Source organism: Mytilus galloprovincialis, chromosome 3, assembly GCF_965363235.1.
Source record: "Mytilus galloprovincialis chromosome 3, xbMytGall1.hap1.1, whole genome shotgun sequence".
Taxonomy (NCBI): domain Eukaryota; kingdom Metazoa; phylum Mollusca; class Bivalvia; order Mytilida; family Mytilidae; genus Mytilus; species Mytilus galloprovincialis.
The window spans coordinates 89,929,123-89,955,629 of NC_134840.1; the positions used below are offsets into that span (position 1 = coordinate 89,929,123).

The 26,507-nt window shown below is 32.3% G+C and overlaps 1 protein-coding gene across 1 annotated transcript in view; it reads left to right on the forward strand.

Annotated features, from left to right (window-relative positions):
- The window catches only part of LOC143069320 (uncharacterized), a 164,561-nt gene that overhangs the window by 112,093 nt on the left and 25,961 nt on the right, over nucleotides 1-26,507 (forward strand). Inside the window, exon 23 of the mRNA XM_076243889.1 lies at nucleotides 8,290-8,504. Coding sequence (XP_076100004.1) covers nucleotides 8,290-8,504 — 215 coding nt within the window. The remainder of the gene's footprint in view (nucleotides 1-8,289; nucleotides 8,505-26,507) is intronic.

Here is a 26,507-nt window from a genome sequence, read left to right on the forward strand (position 1 = left end):
ACTTTCCTAATTCAAATTTGCAAATCTAACATTGTTGGACTACATTATATTTGTGTGCTAAAAAAATATACCAAAATAAATCTTGAATCAGTCTCATTTACATTTAAATCAAATTACTTAGATAGTTTTAATCTTTTCAACATGAATCAAGTAACAAAAGGCTCCGGACGCATCAAAGTAGCATAGCGTTTTTTTACGTTTTGCAATTTATGAACCATTTATTCCTATTATGTCAGTCCTTGATATAAATTAATGTATTTCGAATCCTAAAATCAGTTGGTTGATCAGAAGACGAAAAATCAATGAAAAGTAAAATAAACTGAGTTCCGAAAATGCTAAGAAAAAAAATTGCTAATATAACAATTTTTTTTTTCAAGGTTCATTTTTTATATACAACACCTGCAATTTCTTCTTATACTTTTTGTAGTTTCTTTGATATATGATGTCACTTGAAATACGCTTGCCTACCTTTAACCAGACATAGTTGAAGTCGATAAGATGACCTTCACATATTTTACTGAAGATAAGAGACATGATAAAATAATAACATTTCATTATTTTGCATAAATCTTCTTTCGTTTATGATTATTAAGTATGTTTGAACATTGTCAATGACTCATTTTTATGTCAAATGTGTATTTTATGAAAATAAGATAAATTCTCTCACAGCCTGTTACTTAAATAAATCTAAAGTCTTATAATAGTAAGGTTGAAACGATTCATCTGCATTAATTTATTTTTCAGTAAATATGAGATGCTTACAAATGCATCTACTTTGTACTTTTCAGATGTTAAACCAAGCATGTTGTTTAATTTCTCGGACTCTTATATACTTGTTATCTGACGTTAGAGTTTATAAAAATGTTTCGGTTCTGCATCTCGTAGACTGTTAGTCCAAAACACCAATCTCAGTATCCAGACTCTTGAAATTTTTATACGACGATTCGTATTCAATATTTTAAATACATAAATTACTTTATAATATGAATTAGCTCCTAATTCTTATATTGAAAGTACATGAGGAAAAATATTTTGGACTAATTTGGCTATACATTTTTAAAAGTTTTTTCTTAACATCATAATTATTTTGTTCACATAATAGTAAAAGCCCATGAATGTACATGGTTACCATCGTGAAAATCATAACAGGTGTCTTGACAGAAATAGTATCTTTTGTTTTTTTCTCTCTTAAAAAAGTTTTTAGTATGACGTTATACGAACTGTAATTCTCCTGGTCGCCTTAATGGAGGGCACTTTGGTTTTCTAATTAGACTAACATAAGCATAAAAATGTGGTACTAGTGGGTGTGTCAAGTTATTCTAACTAAATCGTTGCGACGAAATGATGAAGTCTTCAACAAATGAAGTGTGGTCTCAATTTTTTTTCTTAATTCTGGCGGTCAGTTGTAGGCCAAGTTGAATCAAGTTGATTTAGAAAAAAAAATGTGTATACTTTTACCTCCCATGTTTCGGCAAAGGCAGTTATTTATGCTCAACTCAGAACCATTAAAACAGTTTATTACATTGGTTGCAATGAATTACATTGATTTTCCAGTGAAATAAAAACCGATAATTTTACATGTAAAATAAACGTGGTTATTTCACTCATCTGTTGTCATTCAACAATAGGCGTTGTCAAGATGTCGATAACGTTGAATCAAAACAAATTGTAAATGCGTAGAAAAATATATAGTTCCTTACATTTTGTACTTTAATTTCATAAAAACAAAAGCCATTTGCCAATGTAATAAAAAGAATAACTAATCAAAGAATTCAAATATCGAAAAATATCGTGACAGAACAACACTGATAATTAAATCATGCGCTGCGCGCATTCGTATATTAATGTGTTGTTCGGTCACTTGTTGAATATTTTTCTCTATTTGTATTCTTCGATAAGTTATTCTATAATTATTTGTTGTACTGGTATCTCGTTGCACTCTGTTACACTTAAAATACTTTGTTTAAATGGATTATCACATAGCTTTTCACATATACGCCGAACATGGTCATAATTATAAGTTTATTGTTTACAAAACTAGACTTTCCGAAAATCTTATAAATTCCATGCGTCCGATAACTAAGATCTCCTTCCCGAGAAATAGATCACAATTCGCCTTCATTTTAGCTGTATTTAGCAAAACCTTTCGGATTTATTTGGCCTGTTTAACTTTTATTTATTTGAGCGTCAATAATGACTCTTTTGTAGACGAAACACGCGTCTGAAATACATAATTTTATCCTGTTATCCATGATGAGTTTATTCACAAACACTATGTCGGTGCCACTGCTGTTGGAAGTTGTCTTCATCGTGGTATTACCAGAGTAGTCTGTGTTGGCATAATTTATAATTGATATGATCTTAATTATAGATCTACTGTTTTAAAAAAACTTTCGAAATACTTAGGATTGTCTTTACCAAGACATTTTCCATTACCCTAGCTGTACTTTGCAAAAATTTTGTAATTTTAGTTTACCAATGCCCTTCAACTTTGTGCTTTATTTGTCCTTTTTTAACGTTTTTGATTCAAACGGTACTGGTTAGTCTTTTGTGGACAAAACGCGCACCTTGCTTATGAAATTTTAATCCTGGTATTTATGATGAGTATATTTGGACATACCGGGTCATTATCTTTTGATAATACTAATGTTATGTCATGTAGTTTTGTTTTAAGAGTAGATATGGAGAAAAATTGTAATTATTCTAGAACATTAGAATGAGTGCACAAAGTATCTTTAATAGCTTGTACGAAGAAACATGTTTCACGTTTATATGTTTTGTTTTTAATAATAAGTTTCACAAAAACTGTGAATTGGTCATGAATAATTCCGTCTATAAGAGTATGAAACGTTTGTTTCCCCGCAGAATGATGGGGATTGTATTCATATTCCCAGCTACTTTGCTTTGATAAAAAAAATTATTAGTTTTATGTTATTTCTCACCTTGGATGGCATATAGTTTGTCGTGTAAATTGTTGACATACTGATAATTCTTGTAACACCAGTTTCTTTCATTCTTCACATAAATCGTATATAGCACAGGTAGAAAATAGAAAATTAGAATTGTAGAATAAATGAATAAAGTCATTTCAATGATAATAGAAATAATATAAGTTAACTTCCTCATACTTGGTAACCGGTGTTAAACGTTCATGAAGGTTATAGAAATAGATCAAAATTATTATTACTTTCGCCATACAACTAAATTTTGAATTATTGTATATACATGTAGTGACCCAAAAAAAATTGCTTATATTAGAAAATTAGATGACCAACTAAACTTACAGCTAAACATCCTACTAGGGAAACATTGTACTCTCCGTTTAGCGATGTTCTTCCCATGCCATGATACATCTTTTGAAAAATCGATGTAAGGTGTCACTTTCCAATTTCTACTTTATTTTTTGTTGTCTTACACAGGAACGGTTAAACTTAATTCTCCGGTGATCTTCAATCAATAATTTGTTATGACATAACACACCAATATATCAGCTTCGTTTTTAACATCATCAAAATAATACGAAATCATGGGACTCTTAACGAATACAATTGTAATATATTTCGATCTAACAATCTGTCAAAATATATACAATTTCGTACAATTTACATCCGTCCTATAAACGCCACAATGCATTCATTACCCAGATAAATTAAATCACGATTCTGATACCTTTTTCCTGTAAATAACTTTCTGTGAAGGTGATATTCTTTCTGATAGTTTTTGCGCGTATTCACAACGACCAGATTATTGTTGGGGGAGGAGAGGAAACGGCACAATTCATTACCCCGAGGGTGCATTTCACAGTAACTGTATTCCTGTTGGGGAGGAGAGAGGGTGTTCAAAAACTGTAGAACTCGCAAATTTACTAATATAGAAAGGACAATGGTGTTGATAAAAGATTGTACACTTTTATCCACTCAATTGATATAATCAATGATTTAAAAAATCCGGGTTGAATCCAATACCGATGGCATAGGTAACTGCTACCTAATCTGTACGTTCCGCCTCTGTCAGACGTAACAGCAAGTGATGTATCTAGTACAACAAATTCATATCTACAAGTAGTTCCCTGGAAGCAAGAAAACCAGAACGGATTCAGACAGAACCTCATAAAACAGTGCATAATATATAAGGCATGAAGATTGATTTTATTTAAGATCAGCTGAATTGTCTATTGTAGAGGTTCTTACAAATAACTATAGGGTGCAGTCACAGGGTTACTTATATTATAAGTATGTCTGAACCAGTGACAACTGTACGACAAATTTTAACCATCGGATCACCAGTGATGGTGATACAAGGCTGAAAAAAAACATTCTGTATATATAATTCGTATAAATACCACTATGCTAAATCTGTAAATTTGCAGAAGCAAATTTTATTTTCTTCCCTACCGGTATTCGACCTCATTCTACTGAGATATCGTGGCACCAAATCGCATTGCACTATAAAACCAGGTTAAATCCACGATTTTCTACATAAGAAAATGCCTGTACCAAGTAAGAAATATTCTGTAAAGTGGAATAGCCTTGGTATTCGGTGTTTACTTGCAAGTCAGACGTTTCCGTATTCTTTGCCTACGAATGCTGTTTATCTCTTACAGTGTAAATGTAGTATGTTGTCGAGTCAGAAAAGCCATTACATAACGTATTAAAGTCATTAAAGTCAATGGGAGAGATTATGAATGCAAACCAGACCTTCTTCTCAGTCGACATTTGAGATCACCTGGACATACAAAGGCATATATTTAATCGTCTGAGCCTGGCTATTACCATTTTAGACCACAACACTGCTTGGTCTAGGGAGCATCGACTCCCTCGGGAAGGATTTTGAATAAGAAAATTAAAAACTTTGGCACCAACTGGATTCTTATTCGTGCAGTGCTTTTCGTTCGTGTTCAATTTCATACTTCTACACAGTCTCTGCTGACAATCCTTTGTCGTTATTAACTCTGAAATTCTATAGATATACCAGTTTAAATTGCAGTGTGCTATTCATTTGGGATGTAGATTTATATAAATGTGATGATTCGTTTAGCCTGGGAATCGGTAAAGCTATTCTTAAATGCCGTCGTACTAATTTATTAAAGGTTTTTAATGCATCACATGCGTTAAAATGTGTTGTATCTCAAATAAAAATTAGTCGCTACTTAAGCACCAACGAAATACGAACTATTTGTTACTGTTCATCTAAACTCGAAGTATATTTGTTTTAAAGAAGGATTTTTTTAACTATGAGAAAATCATTAACTGTTGAAAAAATGAATGTACTGTTTTGATTTTCATTTGTGCATTTCAAGCTAGTTAATGTAGCCTTTTATGTCTACCACAATGAAAAATGTTGGCATGTATTCAAATATATGTGTTGTCTTAATGAACACCTGTTGATACACTGCAGGTGTGATTCTTTTGCCATTAGGCATTTACATTTATAGTTCATAATAGTCATTAACTATTTCATTCATGGTTACTTTCTACTACTCAGAGGGAATGTTATGTTTTCAAATCATTCATATCATGTTTTTACCTGAACAAATGTTCTAATCTCTCTTTGTTTTACGTAAGGGAATAATTATGACGTGTGTCCTTTTTTTGTTATCATAATGCTTTTAAATATTTGTCTTATATATTTCACTTCATTGACGAGCCTGTCTCGGGATACTTTTAAATACAATTACATTTGTAGCTAACTATCTGAAACGTTTCTAACCTTTCTTTCCTCATTTGTGTGTTTTTACTTTCCATGCTAGGAATATTCCTTTTTCTAATTTTTTTGTCAGCTATCTTTTATTATCAAATTTTTCATAAATGTATCGATATTGGATTATTAACTAGATAATATCGGATATGTTCCTAATGTCGTAACTACAACACCCTTCCCTTTTCACGATTAATACCTACCGAAGTATACTTTTAACTGGATTTTTAATAACATAAGAAGCACAACGGGTGCCACATGTGGAACAGGATCTGCGTATCCTTCTAGAGCACCTGAAATCACCCCAGGTTTTGGTGGGGTTCGTGTTGCTTAGTCTTAAGTTTTCTTTGTTTTGTCTTCTGTACTATTATTTGTCTGTTTGTTTTTTTAATTTTAATTCCATTATCAGTTTATTTTCAATCTATGAGTTTGACTGTCCACCTGGTACCTTTTGTCTCTCTTTTTCTATTTTTTTTACTACTCCCAACTACCCGCTAAGCTGCCTCAGTGTATATCTCTACTGCACTTTCATATTTTATCACAGGATCTTCTATGTCACTTTCTTCCAGTACTTAGAATCTGTTTATCGCTTCAAGATTGTGCTTTTTCCTTACAATCATATTGTTTAGATTGTTTAGGTCATACCTCTCTCTTTTGCTTTTATTCTTGTCATCTTTATGTCTTGCCAGTTTGATTCTGATCTTTAACCTACTAAGTTGTGGTCAGTATACACATCTGCTCCTCTCATTATTCTTGTATCTAATATTAATGTCCTCATATCCCCAAGTACCATTATATGATCTATCTGATTTGTTGTTTTTCCATCAAATGATTTCCATGTTACTTTGCGTATTTCTTTGTGTGGGAATATAGAGCCTATTATGATGAGACCGTTGATTTGTCTCTGTCTACCTTTGCATTCGGGTCACCCATATCTATTGGCATATCATTCATATTGCAGGATGAAACATTATCTTGTATTTGTTGGTAAAATTCTTCTTTCTCTTCCTCCCTTGCATCATTTGTTGGTGCATATGCTTGTATAACTGACAACTTCTTATACTTTGAATAGAATCTTGCTTTTATCATTCTCTTGTTGATTGGTGTCCATTTCATCAATGATTTCTTAGCTCTTTCATTCATGATTAGAATTACTCCTTTGACTTGATTCTCATCATCCGCTACATAGATCACTGTGTCTCCACTTTGAAGCTTGGTTTCACCAGTACCTTTCCATCTACTCTCACTCATACCTAGTATGTCAATACCATATTTTTTCATTTCCCTTGCTACTTCTGCTGCTTTGATATGTCAGCCATTATTCTTAATTTCCAACATCCTATGTACATATTCTGTTTTGGTGCTACTATGGGGTTTTTGGGCTTCCTTTCGGCTTTTTTCCAAATGTGTCATGTTTGATTCCTCAGCAGTACACAAGTTTTGGATTTCTTCAGCGTTTCTGGTTTCTGTAACATGCTCTTTTTTACATAGCTAAGTTGTTAGCCCAACGTGCAACCTCTGCTACGATGGACCGGTTTTCTCTCTGAGTAGTCCTTCCTGTAGATGATTGCATTACCCTTCTAACGAATTACATCAGTCCTGATTTTTTTCTGGGTTGTCTCCCATACCCTTTGACTTCTACAGCCACCCATAAGGCAGGTGGGCTATTTACCCATAGATTGGGTTTGGTTTGCAGGCACCAGGGCATATTCACTCACCGATGGGCCTAGCATACCTTGCGTATAGGGGCCAAACCTCCTCCGGGCCCTTGTGACTTTGCCTGGGGCCTTGAGGTTCCCAGTTTCCATCTATCACCTCGTGGAGGATCCCATATCTTGGCCACATAGGTCTAACTGCAGGAGAGGCTGTAACTGACAGGAAAGACTTACACACTATGCTCTCCTTTTCACAGCAAGCTGCTAGCCAGTGATGAATATTGAGAGCGAGACACTTTGATAAGCACAGATACAACAACACACATACAGGTGTGCATCACACAGCCTTTGAGCTACCTTTCATCCTTTTCCCCATGAACTTGATTTCCCGCTCTTTTTTTCCGCCAATCGAACAGTGATGTTGTATACTCTTCATACATAGATTTATATTTTATCTTTTGGAAGTCTTTGGAAGTCTCAAATAATTTCTTTCACAACTTATCTAGACTCAGTGCAATTTTTATTTACATAACACAAAGCGATAAAACAAAAATAGCATACTGCATTTTGTGTCATATAGTATCTTATCTATTGTCTTCTGTATAATTTTTTTTATTAACGAATGCCTTGCATTAAAATTATATAGAAATATAGTGTTTAACACATTCGGCAAACTAATCAATATTTTGAATATTTTCTGTGGCTACGTGTATATTTACTTAATATTGCAGTGTTTCTATTTTTGTGAGCAACAGCATGTATTTTAATTTCTTTTGTGTCATTGCGTTGTCGGCCCCTCTCTTTAATATTTATTTCTGTCCATTGTTTATATTTTAGACAATACTATTAATATATGATTTATTAAGGTGTTTAACTTACACAATATCCTCATTGCCAAAACCAGAACACTTTACGAATGTCTTTTGGTTTTTTGAAGGAGTTTTTATCAAGTAAAGGTTTTGTGCACAGAGATTTGGCAGCAAGAAATGTTCTGGTTGGAAATGACAAAATCATCAAAATTGGAGACTTTGGTCTGACTCGTTTTGTGTACAACGATAAAGTTTATATCAATAGAAATGGAGGAAAGTTTCCGCTAAAATGGATGGCAATGGAGTCTATAGAATTTCTGAGATTTTCGGCCCAGAGTGACGTGTAAGTAGAAAAGAAATATTGATATCCCAATTATAGATTAGATCATGAATTATATTCACATGACTTTTAGGTATTAACAAGTTTCTGTCATCTTGTGCATTTGTGAAAAATTATGGAAATTCTTACAATGATGTTTACTTTTGTGAATTCTAAATGATAGTTAATTGAATAAAAAGACTCATTCAGGATACCGGGATTATAAATATATATAAACGTCTCCTGCGCGTTTCGTCTACATAAAACTCATCAGTTGCGTACGAATCAAAACAGCTGTAAAGTAATGTACGAAGTTAAAGAGAACTAAAACTCACAAACTTCCTCTAAGTAGCACCAAATACGGCTAAAATCTTTATGCCGGTGGTTAGAGAAATCTTAGTGCAATAAAACTTTATCATATAAACTTTCAGTTCGTTCATACAATGAAAAATAACTCAGACAGCTTTACTTTTAAGGAGTAATGTATAGGGAATTCACATTTTTGTGTTGTAGCAAGAAGACGAGTCTCGAGACCCTAATGTTTCATTTTACTTTCTGAAAGCACATTATAACATTTATCTGCTCATAATGTGTACCTAAAAATTATAACCGTGTAGATTTTCTTTTTAACACACAGTGTCTGCATGTATAATCTTTGGAAGCCGGATGCGTCAAATTTTAGAGTTTTCGTGTTGTGACCTTTGTCGTTGTGACCTTTGTATTTTGAAAGGAGAGAACTTGAAATCGAATTCCTTTCTAGCTTTTGTGACATTCCTTTAGTGATCTCACGATAATTAGTCAAACACTGCCCACTATACTGTCAATCATTTCGTATCGTCAATTTGATTGTGTTATGATTTACAATTTGAAGAGAAACTGACTTGATAATATTATTTTTAAGTTCTATTAATGGTTACAACCAGTTCTAACGTATATATATATATGTTGTGTTATTGTTTTATAATGGATTATTATACTGTTTATCATTGTGTACGTGTAGAATGATTGTTTTTCATTCATGTACCGGAAGTTAATAATATTGAATCTAGAGAGACTTTTTCGTTCATTTTTGTACATCAATAAGGCCGTTAGTTTTTCTCGTTTAAATGGTTTTACATTTGTCATGTCGGGGCCTTTTCTAAATGACTTTGTGTTATGGGCTTTGCTCATTATTGAAGGCGACCTATAGTTGTTTATGTCTGTGTCATTTTGTCTCCGGTAAGTAGTGACATTCATTAAAGGGAAGGGGTTGTAGTTACGACGTAAGGAACATATCCGATATCATTTGTGAAACGGTTATTCCATAACGGTCAACCAACTCGTGATGGCGTCCGTAAAATTTACGAAGGGATGATTTCAACTTCAACATTTGGAACACTTGATTTAATAACTTCCTGGTGAGCAGCTACCCTCTATCAAGAAAATCATGATAGGAAATGCAAGCACGGGAATATCGTATCAATTGGGAGATATATACCTTTGTATGCAGGTGCTGCTGGAATGTTGCTACTTAAAAATGGAAAGTTAACAATTGGAAAGCTGAAATCATCTCTTTTATCGTAAAGTTTTGTTTTCAACCGACCCTCATTGTCTTGTCAATTTCTATATGTAAGTTAAGATATGAGGCCGACTTAACTGTATCTGCAGTGTCCTTTATCTCTAGTTCGATGGGATAGATGCGTTCAACATAGTCACCAAATTTTGAATTATTTAGTGAAAGAAGATCCTCTATCTAGCAGAAAGTAGAGTTAAAGGATATTATTTTCTTTCTTCCGAAGAAGTCAGCCTTATAATAATAAAGAAACAAGTCGGCAAGAAGAGAGGCACAATTTGTTCCCATTGGAATTCCGACAGTCTGTTGAAAAACACGTCCTCCGAACGTAACAAAAATGTTATCAATCAAGAAATCAATGATAATGTCAGTTTCAGAGAACTTTTTGTTTGAATAAGAGTGATCCTTTACAAAGTAGGATTTATCCCTCCCTAAGACAAGATACATATATTCTTTCATCTAATGGCCATGTATAAAACATATTGTCATTATTTTTCCGAAGAACAACAGATCCGTGCTTACTTAAAGTTAAACTCTTTATGTGACCATGCAATACTTTGTGGTGAATTTTCATGTTCGTTGTCACTCGCTCAACTTCGTGTTAATTGAAAAAGTATGTATTCTCTCACATACAATACTTTGGTTATGTATTAAACGTATCATTCTCCCAAGGAACTACTAATCAACATTTGAAATTTGAAGCCAAACTTCATATGAGCATGCTTTACTAAAATTCTGAAATTAAGAATCCATCTTCATGTCAGCATACTTGAGAGAGTGTTGCGTTTTTATATGCATCACTCATCAATTTGCTGTTGACAGTTTACTTTTATAGGACTTTCTATGGTGGGGGAGAGTTCACAATTCAACTTGTGCTTTTAATGTGTAAGAAGTTATAAATGGTTTTTTTTATAGTGAAAATGAATTATTGTCACCGCTGCATTATACGAATTTTGAAATAACAAAAAAAATCTAAACCAATATTCCCTCTTGGATTTAATTTATTTTTGCTATTTGACAAATCTTTCTTTTTCCAAATAACAAATATATTATATCAAATAAACAGGGTTTTTTTTAACAGTCCCTTTTGAAAGAACTCTATATTTATACGAGTATTTGATTGTATTTGACTTCATAGAGAATTTTCGTGAACATCATTTTTCCTTCGTGCATGTCATACAAATGTAGACAACGTGAAATTGTGCAAGAACTAGTTGGTTATGTCCCTCTTTTCAATATAACTCAGATCGAAGTTATTATACTTTGGAATAAAAAAATTATTCAGAGTCGGGCGAATTACATTTCAATAATTCGTATGGCATGATTTGTATATTACTGTTTAACCATCATTGTCCAATATTTACACGCAATTATGGAAACAAACACTTTAATAAATTATTGTGATTTCACTTTAGGACTTGATTTATTTGCACGTTAATTGTGTTTGGGTATTTATTTTTGAATTTGTTTCAAATTACATAAATGTTTGTCGAGCTTTAAGTGAATTTATTTGAACGTATCTCTTTAAGTTTACAAAAGAATTAGCCTTTTTGTACAATAATATACTACTTTCCATGACAAACGTATCCATTCCAAGACGATCACTTTCATTTATACAAACATTGAGTCACTAATTCCTTTGTTCTTTAGTAGTTTATCACAAAAGTAATGCATTATTTTGATGAAAATCATCCAGTGTCAACTTTGCTTTGCACACCGGTTAAAATACTAAAATTCCTTCTGTCTGTTCTGTTGTCTACGTTGGAAAAGAATCATGTGGTTTTCCCCTTTAATATTGTAAACTCCAATTCAAATCAAGACTAATTCCACTAATTCTACGCACGTTTATTGTTATTTTTAGTCATTCGAATATTTTCACGTAGGAAGGTCTATACAAATGGTACAATAATGTTGCTGATATTCACCTAATGGATGACTCGAATGATCAATGACGTGTTCCTCAAACTGACCATTTCATTACTGGCATTGGTGACAAATATAAAATGTCTTTCTCTCGTCTGAAGACTTAAGAATACAGCAATGATTAAGAAAAGAGGGACGAAAGATACCAAAGGGACAGTCAAACTCATAAATCTAAAACAAACTGACAACGCCATGGCTAAAAATGAAAAAGACAAACAGAAAAACAATAGTACACATGACACAACATAGAAAACTAAAGAATAAACAACACGAACCCCACCAAAAACTAGGGGTGATCTCAGGTGCTCCGGAAGGGTAAGCAGATCCTGCTCCACATGCGGCACCCGTCGTGTTGCTTATGTGATAACAAATCCGGTAAATAGTCTAATTCGGTAGGTCACATTCAGGAAAGGGAAGGGGATTGTAGTTACGAGGTAAGGAACATATCCGATATCATTTGTGATACGGTTATTCCATAACGGTCAACCAACTCGTGATGGCGTCCGTAAAATTTACGAAGGGATGATTTCAACTTCACCATTTGGAACTCTTGGTTTTATAAAGCATATTTAAAACGAAGAAAAGAATTTTAGCTTTTCTCACTCTCTACTTAGTCATGTTGCAGCCATTTCTGCAAAATTTAGAATACATTTTTGATATTACCTCTATTTTTAAACATGATTCGCATTTTTTTGTGCTGCCTAATTTCGCTTTACATAAATTTCTCAGGGTAACACTCGATTCCCTTGCTGGCTCTACCATATATACCCTAATTTTGAAATAGGTTGTAATTTTTAGCTTTCGGTTAAGATAAGTCATTTGTAGTTTTTGATGCACCTCTTTTTAATTTTGTAAACAGTTTCAAAATCATGCCTAAAATCAATGATATTGTTTAAATGACATATATACGTTTTCAAGATTAATTTTATAAAACCATCTTAATAATTCTTTTAAAAAAGGCAGCTGAAGTTGCCAATCCCATGGACAAAAGGTTAAATAAGCCACGGTCGTTAGCAATATTGTTTTATACTGGTCCTTTTTATTCATTTAATTTGCCAATATATAAAAAAGAAGATGTGGTATGATTGCCAATGAGACAACTGTCCATAAATGACACAGACATTGACAACTATACCCTGTTTGTACATCAACCACATGAAACCAACTAAACTTCAAATGTGTCATCTAGTTTTTGAAGAAAGTATCCTTTTTTTCTAGTTATTTTGTTAAATCCCAACTTTCTTTGTGACTTGGCAAAAAGGGTCCGTCTAACGTCAAGTAACTGATACTATCAACCCGTCATTCAATATTTTGTTCTATCCACTATCAACAATGTCTTCTTTTTTTTTGCTAAAAGGATTCAACGTTCATATATCTTTATGATTCCCTGTATCTATTTAAATTGAAAAATCTTTATGTATAAACTCTGTAAGATTAATTTTCTCAATTATTGTTAGCTGATTAGATGAATTAACTACTAAGTGTTGTAAATATTCAGGCAATACTTGTCCGCCATCTTCTAACACTTGTGTTCTTATCTAATCTTTAAGAGTTTTAACATCCATAACTTAACCTCTACAATATTTCCATTTAACTTTACTGACTCTTGGTTAATGTTAATTAAGCAAAATCAACGAACACTTTTTGTCATCCTTGGTATTGAACATTAATTCGGTACTCACATTATTTTAACCTTTCTAAAATTGTCCTTTTATAAATTTTGAAATTATAAAGAAAGTAACTGCCTCAGGCAAAGTTGACCTCAGATGAATTTGACTATTTGTTTTAGGTATTTTTGTCATATAGCTCTTCAACTGTTTTGGTACTTATACTTCCCTTGGATTTCAAATGTTTGGATTTGAGCGTTCCTGGTGAAGGTAAATTCAGAAAAGCGGTTCTATTCGGACGCATGAAATTATTAAACGTGTTGTTTTCATTTTTTTGGTAATAATACGAAGCCTTTTTCCCTCCTTTTGCACTTTCAGCTAATAATACCTCATTATCAATATCGCAAACTACGTAACTCTTAACTAGCAATTAACTTAGCAAGAAAGTTCATTCCTAAATTGCCTGAAGTATTATCAATTTGAGCAACTAACCCACTTGGTCTAAGACATACTTTACACATTCAAGTGTCACGTCAAGTTGTTCTTTAATTTTTAAGGCAGTATCATTTGCTGTATGAAACGTCAGTGTCAGTCTTGGAAAGTAAAGGTTTCCCTTTATCAAACAAATCTTCAAGAAAAATACAAACAGAAGCACCTGTATTGACATATAGTTTGCGCATCATCTCATTTTGTTTTTCTGCATATACAATCAAGCAGGAATTTTTATTTTTATCACCTATATCTTCTTTTATCATTTTTTTTTCTAGTTAACGCATTGCGCATGATACTCAAACTTTATATTACGCGCTGCTCTACTGAACACCAAATTACTGTTACGTATTGATATACGGTGTCCGAAAAAAAAATGCAACGCGTTGCTTAAATTTTGCAGTGTGACCATAATAGCCCTGAGGTTATACAATTTTGGTTCGACTCTCTGTCTTTCTAGGAGCATAATAAACACATGAAGCTGAACAAAGATTATACGTTTCTTGTCTAGTACTTAACAGAGGAGTATACACAATAATAGTGAACTTGTATTTGAAAAAAACATTTAAGGATGGTATTGATAAAAAAAAAAATTGAAAACAACACGTTTAATAATTTCTTGCGTCCGAAGCGCTTTTCTGGATTTACCTTTATCAGGAACGCTCAAAGCCAAACATTTGAAATCCAAAAATGTATAGGTACCGAAAGCGTTAAAGAGCGATTTGTCAAAAATACCTAAAATACATAGCCAAATTCATCTAAAGCCAACCTTAGTTTATTGATAATTCCAAAATTTATAAACGGTAAGGGTCACGAACCACTGCCAATGTAAACTGATTTGGATTCGCTTGTGCATGATACAATGGAACATTTTTGTTGTCAATAATAAGGGTTATATCATTTGTTTGATCTGTTTATCTGACTGACACAAGTAATCAGTTTATTTTTCTACTTTTGAATTTGAATGTCCCTTAAGTATCTTTCGCCTTAATTTTAGTCATGCATTGGTCATCTCTGATCTGGCTTGTACTGTTTTGGAACACATTATTAATTGTTTTACGATATCGGTAAGTTGCATGCCGTTTACAAGATTTTTTCATTCCTTATAAATTTCCAAACTACAGGTATAATGAAATAGAAATGGTTAATAGTTTTATTCCGTTATACACAAGCTAACTATTCATGCATCTGGCAACACCAACCTTATGCTACATATAGTAATTACAGTTTATTCTTTTTTACTTGCAAACCATAAGGGGTGTGTGTGAGATTATTTAGATCAAATATAAACTACAAACCTGGGTGCTAATAGCTATATATAATTCCGCATTTATAAAGTTTTGAAACAAACAAATTCGTAGCTAATATGTTAATTTAAATTATAAATCGATGTAATAAAGAATAATATAAACATACTTTCCAATATTATGTATTTTTTTTTCATTCTTACTTGCTGTTTACTGTTAGTGAAAATGCATGACAGCTGACAGAATAAAGACAGCCAGTCGTATGTGTTTTAAGGCATACAGTGGTTCACGTCGGCATCGTATCAAATAAAATTTTAGACAACGTAACAGAAAAAGTCTCTTGATGAAATATAAATTACTAGCTCTCTCAATTCATACAACTGTTTGACTTAGGATTCGAGATGCCAGATGCCAGTTTTCAAACATACGATGATACTCATTGATATTGAAATGATAGCAAAATCAATATTGTAGTGATGTGTGTTTGGTAATGTGCAAACCTCGATATGTCTTAATTCTTTTAAGTTTTTACTTCTCTCTTAATTATCACAACTCTCTCAAAAGTAAAGAAAGTCTTGTTAAATAAAGCCCTTTTGATTTCATTTCAGTTTAAACGAGGATTTATTTATTTTGGGGGAGGGGTTGAATTTTATCCTTACTCATTCATTTTTTTATTACCTTGACGTTTTAGTTTTACTGTAGCATATTTGGCCTTTCAGTTTCATGATTCGTAACATTTTTAACTTTTGTTCATAGCGATAGCTTAGTAAATTTTGGAGATGTTGAAGAGCAAGAGTATGTTATAGATACATATTCACCTTTGCAGGTTTCGATATGTGTTAAAAGGACATAAAGTATTATTTGATAAATTCAATTTAGGTGAAATTTACGTATTTATAAATGCAAAGGTTTAAACGCTCATTAAAAGTCGACAAACAGTCATGACCCGGAAGTATGCAGTATTTATACATTTTCATGTTATTATATTCTTGTCGTTGTTGACATTTGCCATTATTGTAATGATACATGCCGATAAACATTACAAAAAAAAACATTTTTATTTGACTTTAACAGTCATAAGGACATAAGGACAAGTGAAAAAAATACATTTACTGCGGAACAATATATCATATAACTGGTTTTTTTTATAAATTGAAAGACTGAAAATGAAGGACAAACTTTTTCATCGAAATATTTTCTGAATACTTTTCTTTCAAAATGCCATGTTGTAGGTAACCAAAAAATAAATCACATGTGTTTGCGTTTGGGAATGAAACTTCTTCAAGGACACACATCGAATTCTCAGGTGTTCGCGTTTGTGAATGAAACTGTTCAAGGACACACATCGAATTCTCAGGTGTTCGCGTTTGTGAATGAAACTTCTTTAAAGACACACATCGAATCCTCAGATGTTTGCGTTTGTGAATGAAACTTCTTCAAGGACACATATCGAATTCTCGGGTGTTCGTGTTTGTGAATGAAAATCCTTCAATGACACATATCGCATTCTCGAGTGTTCGCGTTTGTGAATGAAACTTCTTTAAGGACACACATCGAATTCTGGGGTATTCGCGTTAGTGATTGAAACTTCTTCAAGGACACATATCGAATTCTGAGGTGTTCGCGTTTGTAAATGAAACTTCTTCAAAGACACACATCGAATCCTCAGATGTTCGCGTTTGTGAATGAAACTTATTCAAGGACAGATATCGAATTCTCGGGTGTTCGCGTTTGTGAATGAACTCTTTCAATGACACATATCGCATTCTCGGGTGTTCGCGTTAGTGATTGAAACTTCTTCAAGGACACACATCGAATTCTCAGGTATTTGCGTTAGTAATTGAAACCTCTTCAAGGACACACATCGAATTCTCAGGTATTCGCGTTAGTGAATGAAACTTCTTCAAGGACACACATCGAATTCTCAGGTGTTCGCGTTTGTGAATGAAACTTTTTCAAGGACACATATCGAATTCTCAGGTATTCGCGTTTGTGAATGAAACTTCTTCAAGGACACATATTATACCAAAATAAGATATAAACAAATAGTCGCTATCACTGCTGTTGCATTGTAGGTGCCCAATTTAAAAAATATTTATTTTGAAAATATGTAAATCGTCGTGAATACCATGTGTTTGAGCATCAGAATAAACTGCAACATTTATAACGATTCGTAAATAAAAAAAAAACAACATTCTTTTATAAAAGAGTTTTATGACATGATATAACTTTCTCCCATTCTCAATCAAGATATGTATTCAATATACTTTCTGCAGTATTAGTGTTCTGTTTACACCAGTACTTGTAAATCTAAATAAATAAATTTGGTTTTTTTACTGTCTTCTGATTGGTTAAAATTATTAGTTTTATTTTCAATGTTATCAATTTTGATGGCGACACGTACGCCCATTCTGACGTTGTGTATTCATACGCTAACATGTGTGTACGTTATCATTTTTAATATAAATAATATATAAAAAGTTCTTTGAGCCTTATTTTTGATAGAAATTTATTTATAATGAATGGCAATAATTTATTTTGATTTTATTGAACCATAAAACTAATTTTTGACTCTTCACATTTTACATAATCCGCTTCGCGGATTATTCAATGTGAAGAGTCAAAAATTAGTTTTATGGTTCAATAAATTCAAAATAAATAATAGCCATTCACTAATTAAATACACAGAATTTGTTAAACTAGATCTTACACATTTTCACAGGAATTTATCAGTGATTGAACTTGACCAATTCCCTTACAAACAAATAGGAGAAGGACTGTTATGATATGTTTGTGAGTGACTTGGTCCAGTTTGAACACCAATAAATTCCGTAAAAAAAATATTTGATCCTTATAATTCTTTAAAACTGGTGATAATGAATTCATTTTTCCACATTTGTAACATCTATCACACGTAAATTGTATATATGTGTTGTCGAATGGGCCTGGCGCATGATTATATTTGTTAGTTAAAGCCAAAAAAAATGTTATCCATTAATTTTTCTATATGATAAAAAAATAACTAAAAATATTTAATTATCATTTAAATGAATGTTTGGGTTTATCATTAAATTAAATATTAGCACGAAGTTAATTTAATATTTTCTTATTATCGCCGCCATCTAGTTTGCATTGGTTACCGAAAATTAAACATGTTCAGATTCACTACCGGAAGTCATCTCGACCAAACATATACATGTTTGTCCTAATTTGCAAATCATATAAGAATTAATCCAAAGTATACTATTTAAAAAAATATATAGTAATATCATATCGGCATACGAAACAGTCATACTATAAGGGTTAGTAATAACGTCACTAAAGCATTTGTTATATTTTCGCGACGTCAAAATGTAACGAATGAGGAAAATATATGTTTTACGAATACAATGGATCCCTATTTCTTTAAATGACAGTCGGCTTAATTATTTTTACCGATTTTACGGGGGGAAAATCGCAGATTAAAACGAATCTTTATCTGTATATCTAAATGTGTACGAACCTGACGTCAAATGATCATTCTTTTCTGCTTGAGAATGATAACAAATGATATTACAACTAATTACAATTGTCAATCCAGGACGAATTGAATCGCAATAAATTGCAATGGTCAATCAGTGGACAACTTTCCCGCGTAAATAAAAATGTACACATTACATAAATGGCATCCATGTATACCAAAGGGGTTTCAAATGTCTGTATTATTGTTCATAAATGGATAATTTTACGCACGATAGTAAAATGTTAATGTCAATTATACATAATGTTGATATTTGAGAACCTTATCAGACAAAAATATATGTAACTCGCAATAAAAACTTTAAAATATGTATTCCTTTTTTTTTATACAGATAAAAACGTAAATTGAATTAACAAAATTATATGTAACTCGCAATTAAAAATTTAAAATATGTATATATTTGATTCTGAATCTAGTCGACCCCTCATCATGGTTTATGAAAACGTTCAAAACAGATTGTCTCAACATTGATAAAGGTCAAACACGTACAAAATATTGCACAAAAAAATCGGATTCGAGATATAGCTTTATCAAGTTAAAATAAAAAAAACACCTGAATTGATTCATCGGTTATTCATTTGCTTGCATATGAGTCTGAAGTTGATATATAACGTATGCTTATGTGTATCTTGTTAATCTCTAGAAATAATGTTGTCTACTTCCTCGCGCGTTGAACCTTTTTTTATTATTTAAAAAAAAAACTATGTCAATTGGACATGCTTTGATACTATATATGCCCTTGAATTTTTACTAGATAACATTTTTGTTCGCTTTGGAGATTCCGTATATCGTCAGGTTATTGGAATTCCAATGGGGACTAACTGTGCACCACTTATTGCGGACCTGTTTTTGTATTGCTATGAGTTACAATTTATGACAAAAATCAGCAAAGACCCATCGAAACAACATCTCATAAACAAATTTAATAATACTTTTAGATATTTGGATGACATTTTGGCTCTCGATAATGACGACTAGTATGTATACTAAAGAAATTTATCCTGTTGAACTTACTTTAAATAAAGCTAATACTAACAATGACCACTGCCCTTTTCTCGATCTTGATATCTATATCACTAACGGAAAGCTTAATACTAAAATTTATGATAAAAGAGATGATTTTTCATTTCCTATCGTTAATTATCCATTTTTAGATGGTGACGTTCCATTGTCACCATCTTACGGTGTTTATATATCTCAACTTGTACTATTCGCTCGTGTATGTAACAATGTTTTAGATTTTAACGAGAGAAATTTATGTATTACTGAAAAATTATTACACCAGGGTTTTCGATATCACAAACTAGTCAAAACATTTACTAAATTTTATCATCGGTATAAGGACATCATTCGTAAATATAGCTCAACATGCAGACTTCTTATACGTTCAGGTATTTCACATCCAATTTTTTATGGAAATATTCTTTATAAAGCACAAAAATGTCAGTATTCACCTCAGAAACTAACAAAACCTTTAAATAGACTTATCAACAAGGGATATAGTTACGATACTGTTGTCAGGTCACTAAAGATTGCTTATTTTGGCGTTAATATTGATTCACTTATATGGTCTTTGCATCGGAACTTAACAAATTTATTAAATAACCTGTTGTTGGCATGACACGGGTTATGTTCTTCTCATATATGTTATGATGGTATGATACTAAACCCCTAACGGGAAGGATTGTGCCTGATATTCATATGATGAAATCATAATCTTTCAATCAGTTTAATTGAAGTCTGGAGCTGGCATGTCAGTTAACTGCTAGTAGTCTGTTGTTATTAATGTATTATTGTCATTTTGTTTATTTTCTTTAGTTACATCTTCTGACATCAGACTTGGACTTCTCTTGAATTGAATTTTAAATGTGCGTATTGTTATGCATTTACTTTTCTACATTGGCTAGAGGTATAGGGGGAGGGTTGAGATCTCATAAACATGTTTAACCCCGCCGCATTTTTGCGCCTGTCCCAAGTCAGGAGCCTCTGGCCTTTGTAAGTCTTGTATTTTTTTAATTTTAGTTTCTTGTGTACAATTCGGAAATTAGTATGGCGTTCATTGTCACTGAACTGGTATATATTTGTTTAGGGGCCAGCTGAAGGACGCCTCCAGGTGCGGGAATGTCTCGCTACATTGAAGACCTGTTGGTGACCTTCTGCTGTTGTTTTTTCTATGGTCGGGTTGTTGTCTCTTTGACACATTCCCCATTTCCATTCTCAATTTTATATACCTTTTGTTGAAATGAAAAAAAAAAGAATATCTAAATCCTAATAAATTGACAATTTTCTGAGTAAGATGTCTGCCTTTTTAAAAAAACATATAGGAAAGTATTGTCATCCACAAAAGAAACGACTTGTTTAAGAAGAACTAGCTACGAGATACGAAAAAAATACAAAATTACAATATGATTTCGTTTGGTTTAATCATTGATAACAGTAAAATAATGAAATGATAATTAGTTTTAGCAGCCAATTTGGTTCACCGTCAAAATAAGCAAAGAAATATCGCTGATGAATAGTTCTCTTGCAAGCATACATAAGTGTCAACATTGAAAGCGAAACAAATGTGATGACTGATTAAAGCCACAAAAATCATTGTTATATAGATAAAAACGTTAGTTAACTTATTTTATTTAACCTATAACCTGAAATCAAACAGACCTATAAAAATCTACTTGCACAAGGTCGCAATCTATTCATATGTATTTTTATATCGGTTTATGTGATCGTCGGCTGTATTTGGAGGTCATCTCGATAATTAATAAGATGGTGCTTAGACTCAAATACACACGAAACTCTCATATATATTATCGAGTACATGTTTTGTTAACTGTTTATTTCAGACTTATTGTATTTTACATTTGTAGATCTGTGTTAAAATATGTTATAAATCAAATATGATATTTTGAGTCAAATCGGTGAACATGAATTTGACAGCTAGAGCCCCTTTCAAAACTTTATTGAACTAACTAGGTTATATGGCAAAACTTGCTATATATACGTATTAGACATTTTTATTTCTTTATTATCAATGCTCCTTTATTGGAAATTTTCTCCTTTTACTGTAAAATAATTTTAGTTGCTATACATAATAAAACATTGTATATTGTACCAAGCCATACAAGTATACTCAAACTGAATTAAAAACTTTAAGGAATAAAAATAACTTTGCAGAATTTTAAAGAAATTGTTAAGTATGGCGTCAATATAGCCCCTATTTCTGGCTAAAGTTCCAATTCCAAATACAAAGGTTTTATTGGCATAAGACAGTTACAATAATTGGCATAAGACAGTTACAATAATTGGCAAAGGCCCATATTTCAGTACATTATCAAAATGAATACAGCATAATGAAATAATAAGTTATGATTAAGAAGCTAAAATTTCATTTCTATAATCGAGACATTTGCGTAGACCTAATCACTTTCAGCACATAATAAAGAATTGCAAGTTTGCAACATTTTTATGGCTTTAAAGTGTATTCTGTAGTTACCTCACCCGATTTACATACATTACAAACTCGTTCATTGGTGGTTAAACCTACGTGTCGTCCTTTTTCTTAAACAAGCAATCCAATTTTACAAATAGCAAATTAGAAAAGACACCTCTTTCTAATTTGCTATTTAGAACATAAGAACTACATATATTTGAATTCTGATATTGTTGATAACAATTGTAAATTTGTTATGACTGATCCTGTGTGGAATGATCAATCTCTCATTGTTTTCATGCTTTAAAATATGTTCGCAAAATTCAATACAAGAAACAAGTACAGCTCTACAAGCAGAATACATTGCTTTGCAATGAACACATTAAATGTCTTTTATTAACTTCGTTCGGAATTTTTCCAAAATGAAATTGTCTCCTGAATTATCAAAAACATCCCAAACCTCACGACAATACAGCAAAATCGGACTTACTGATGAAAATGTTTTTGATTCTTATAAAGTCTGTTCAAATCTTTTTGGTAAAGAATTCCGCTCGAGCCGGTGCTAGGAGACGTCTTAAACATTTTTTTTCTCGGTTGAAGCCCTCACTGTGACTTTGATATGAGGAACAGAAATAAAAGCGGTGTTCATTTGCCTTTTGTGTGTGTGGCTTGTACTGATTTTGTGTCATGGATGGATACCCAACATCCTAGTCTTCTTTTCTTTCTATTTTCTTTACTAGCTTTTCCATAAGTAAGGATACAGCTAAATTTAAGTTGCCATTACACTTCAACATTATTCCCAAGTAACAACATTTTGAAACGGTTTGTATGACATTATTATTATAAACAAACTCGTTTAAATATGTTTTACCATTAAAATTAAATACTAAAAGCTTTGATGTTTGTACATTTACATGTAGTTTCGAATTCAAGCAAATTTTGAAGGTCATTGACATAATATATCATGATAACTTTAACAGTGACGAGATAAGAAATAACATTTTTTGTTTGGCTTCAACATTTACTTGTTAGCGTCCATGATTAACATAAATCTGAAGATTCTAAAACTGAATAATTAAAATATTAAAATTTCAACAGGGTTTTAATATAGGAGCATAAAGCGCATTCTATATTATGTTTGGTATAAAATTGAACCGACTCATGTTTGTTTGTCGAACCTTGAACTCGACCTAGTTAAAGTTGAAATCCGAAAGATTTTGTCCATTTTTACAAAGTATAAAAAGTGATATCTGATATATGATGTATTTTAATATTAAATTATATACTTTCAAAAACTTACGAGATTATGTAAAGCGAAACCAAAGATTTAGAAAAAAAAAGGTTCACATCAAAAAGTCTCCAGTAGATGCCATTTCTTGTATTGTTTTTTTTTTTTTGGGGGGGAGGGGGGTTATACCTAGTCTATGTCATTTTCGTCAAATGATATATTTGCAATGACAACAAATTCATTTAAGTACATATTGTCTTAATGGATCGAAAAGCTATGGTTGTCTAGTTTTATTTACACCTACACATTTCCCTATCGATCATCATAAATCCGAATTGTAAAAACAATAGTAAATGTATCATTCAATGAACTGAACCAATACCAATGTATATAACAGTAGGAACATAATGTGTTCTTCATGAGTTTTATATCTAGTCTCATAGGTATACTGTTGAATCGTCAACAAAATCCTGCACATAGATTCTATATAGAAATAGGCTTTATTTGTTGATGCCGGCCGTACGTTCACTGCAGTAGCCAACAATCTTGTCCCATTTGTTTTGGTGAATACTAGTCGCATTGACAATCATTCCAAATCTTATACTTTTATATACTTTTGTGAATAGGTTATTATGATGTAATATAACTTTCAATCGTTCTAAACTTTATTAAAATTAAAATAAATGGCAAATTTAGAACGCATCTAATTGTTATGTTATCAATAGTATTTCATCCTGTTTTGCTACGTTTTCAAAACGTACCGAAACGGCTATATACGTAGCGAACCGTATCGATCCGTAATTGAAACGGCTATATAGTTTAGTCTTAGATGCATGTTTTTTAGTTAGTTGTTAGTGGCTTTGAACTAGCTGTCAGATAACTGCGAGTACTCTCAGATCTGTTCCTAGTGTCTTTTTGTTGTCGGGATGTACAAGTACCCGGCCACTTCCACTTGTATCATTGTCCATCTCATGAGTTAAACCTTTTTCAACTGATTTTTATAGTTTGTTCTTATGTTGTACTGTTATACCACTGTCCCAGGTAAGGGGAAGGTTTGGATCCCGCTAACATGTTTAACCCCGCTATATCATTTATGTATGTGCCTGTCCGAAGTCAGTAGCCTGTAATTCAGTGGTTGTCGTTTGTTTATGTGTTCCATATTTGTTTTTCGTTAATTTTTTTTACATAAATAAGGCCGTTAGTTTTCTCGTTTGAATGGTTTTACATTGTCATATCGGGGCCTTTTATAGCTGACTATGCGGTATGGGTTTTGCTCATTGTTGAAGGCCGTACGATGACCTATAGTTGTTAATGTCTGTGTCATTTTGGTCCCTTGCCGACAGTTGTCTCATTAGCAATCATACCACATCTTCTTCTTTATATATATGTAGATATGCGTGGATTGATACATGATATGTCCCGTTTGTAGTAGTCTGCACAATTAAAAACCTAATAGGAACGTAGAAATTCGTTGTAAAACGTAGAAGGAACCTAGAAATACGCATTTAACGTATTTAATTCTTGTCACTGGGTGTTATTACGGTTTAGTACGTATCTGCCACGTTTCGTAAGGTTTGTGTACAGTATATTACGCTTCATTGTACGCATTACTAGGTTTCATGACCTTTTTGCTAGGAAATATTACGTGTCTATGCGTATAACTACGCATGTTTATCTTCTTTTACGTATAATCAAACCAGGTGTACCCATATTTCACGCCAATTGCTAAAATATTTCCGCAGTCTAAGAGCAAGATGAACAAACAACGGATGGAATATATTGTGGATTATTGTTACACATTTATTTCAATAAATCGTTGTCAAATCTATCCCATCACCCCAAATCCATAGTTCACAAGGTGTTTCGAACATTTATTTCGACCAATTAGAATAAACTAATTGACAATGTACATGTCCATCGCCAGGTAGCACAAGCCATTGTATGGTGACACTTAAAAATACTGTATTTTTTTAAGGAACTCGACACCTCATAATTTGTTTGAATAATACCTTTCTATACCTTTCTTTCTGTTTTTTATGTTTATCAATTTATCAAACATAGTATACAATATGTTTTCACAGTTTGCAACATCTTAATTGCAAAAAAGTGACGTCACTTTGTGAGTTGATGGCTTTGGCTAACTCGGTTGTGTATTTTTATGTGATGGTTTAGGTTGTTTTATATGTAATGTATCCGATTTTTATTCTGTAGTTAATCACCACTTCGGTTTTATCATGTATATCTATTATCACTGGGGTAAAGTTGATGACCGTAACTGCATTCACGATCATCCCAAGATGTCGGATGAAAAAATAGGTCAGTATCTGTATTGTCTGTTACAGCGTTTCTATATCATTTTCTTTACAAATGAGACAGTGATACGATTTAAGTTTATAAAAGATTCACACGGAAATCACACATTACTTCCAAAAAATGTGCATGAAACAGGAAATTCGATTTGAAAAAATCGCTAGGATGACCGTAAATCACAATCGAGATGACCGTAACAGAATCAGCGATTCATAACAAAGGTGACCGTAATTGGTTAAAAGATGACCGTAATTTGTAAAGGATGACCGTAATTTCTAAAGGATGATCGTCAGTTCTAAGAAATATCCGTATTTGTATAACTACCTTTTTTTGTATCAAATGATTAATGGTGTTGCTATAAAACGTATTTATATGAGAGTATTATCCTATAGATAGAAGACAAAAAGACGTGCTTCAAATACATAGTTTACCATATATCTTTTTTACGGTAGAGGGTATGATTTTTTAAATGAACATACAACAAGACATGCACATGAACAACTTGGTGAAAAACACGCAACAAAAGCGCAAATAAATGACACCTTAGAAATATAATAAAAAAAAAAATGTGCAGCACAGCCTCCGACTAAAAGTCAAAAGATTTTTTTTTATTTCTGGAATTCCTTGTGATGACATATAATAAAAGCACTTTTTTAAAAATGCCAATGTATGTATACACCCCTTGATATTATATCGTCTTTGATTGGTCTCCTATTTTGTC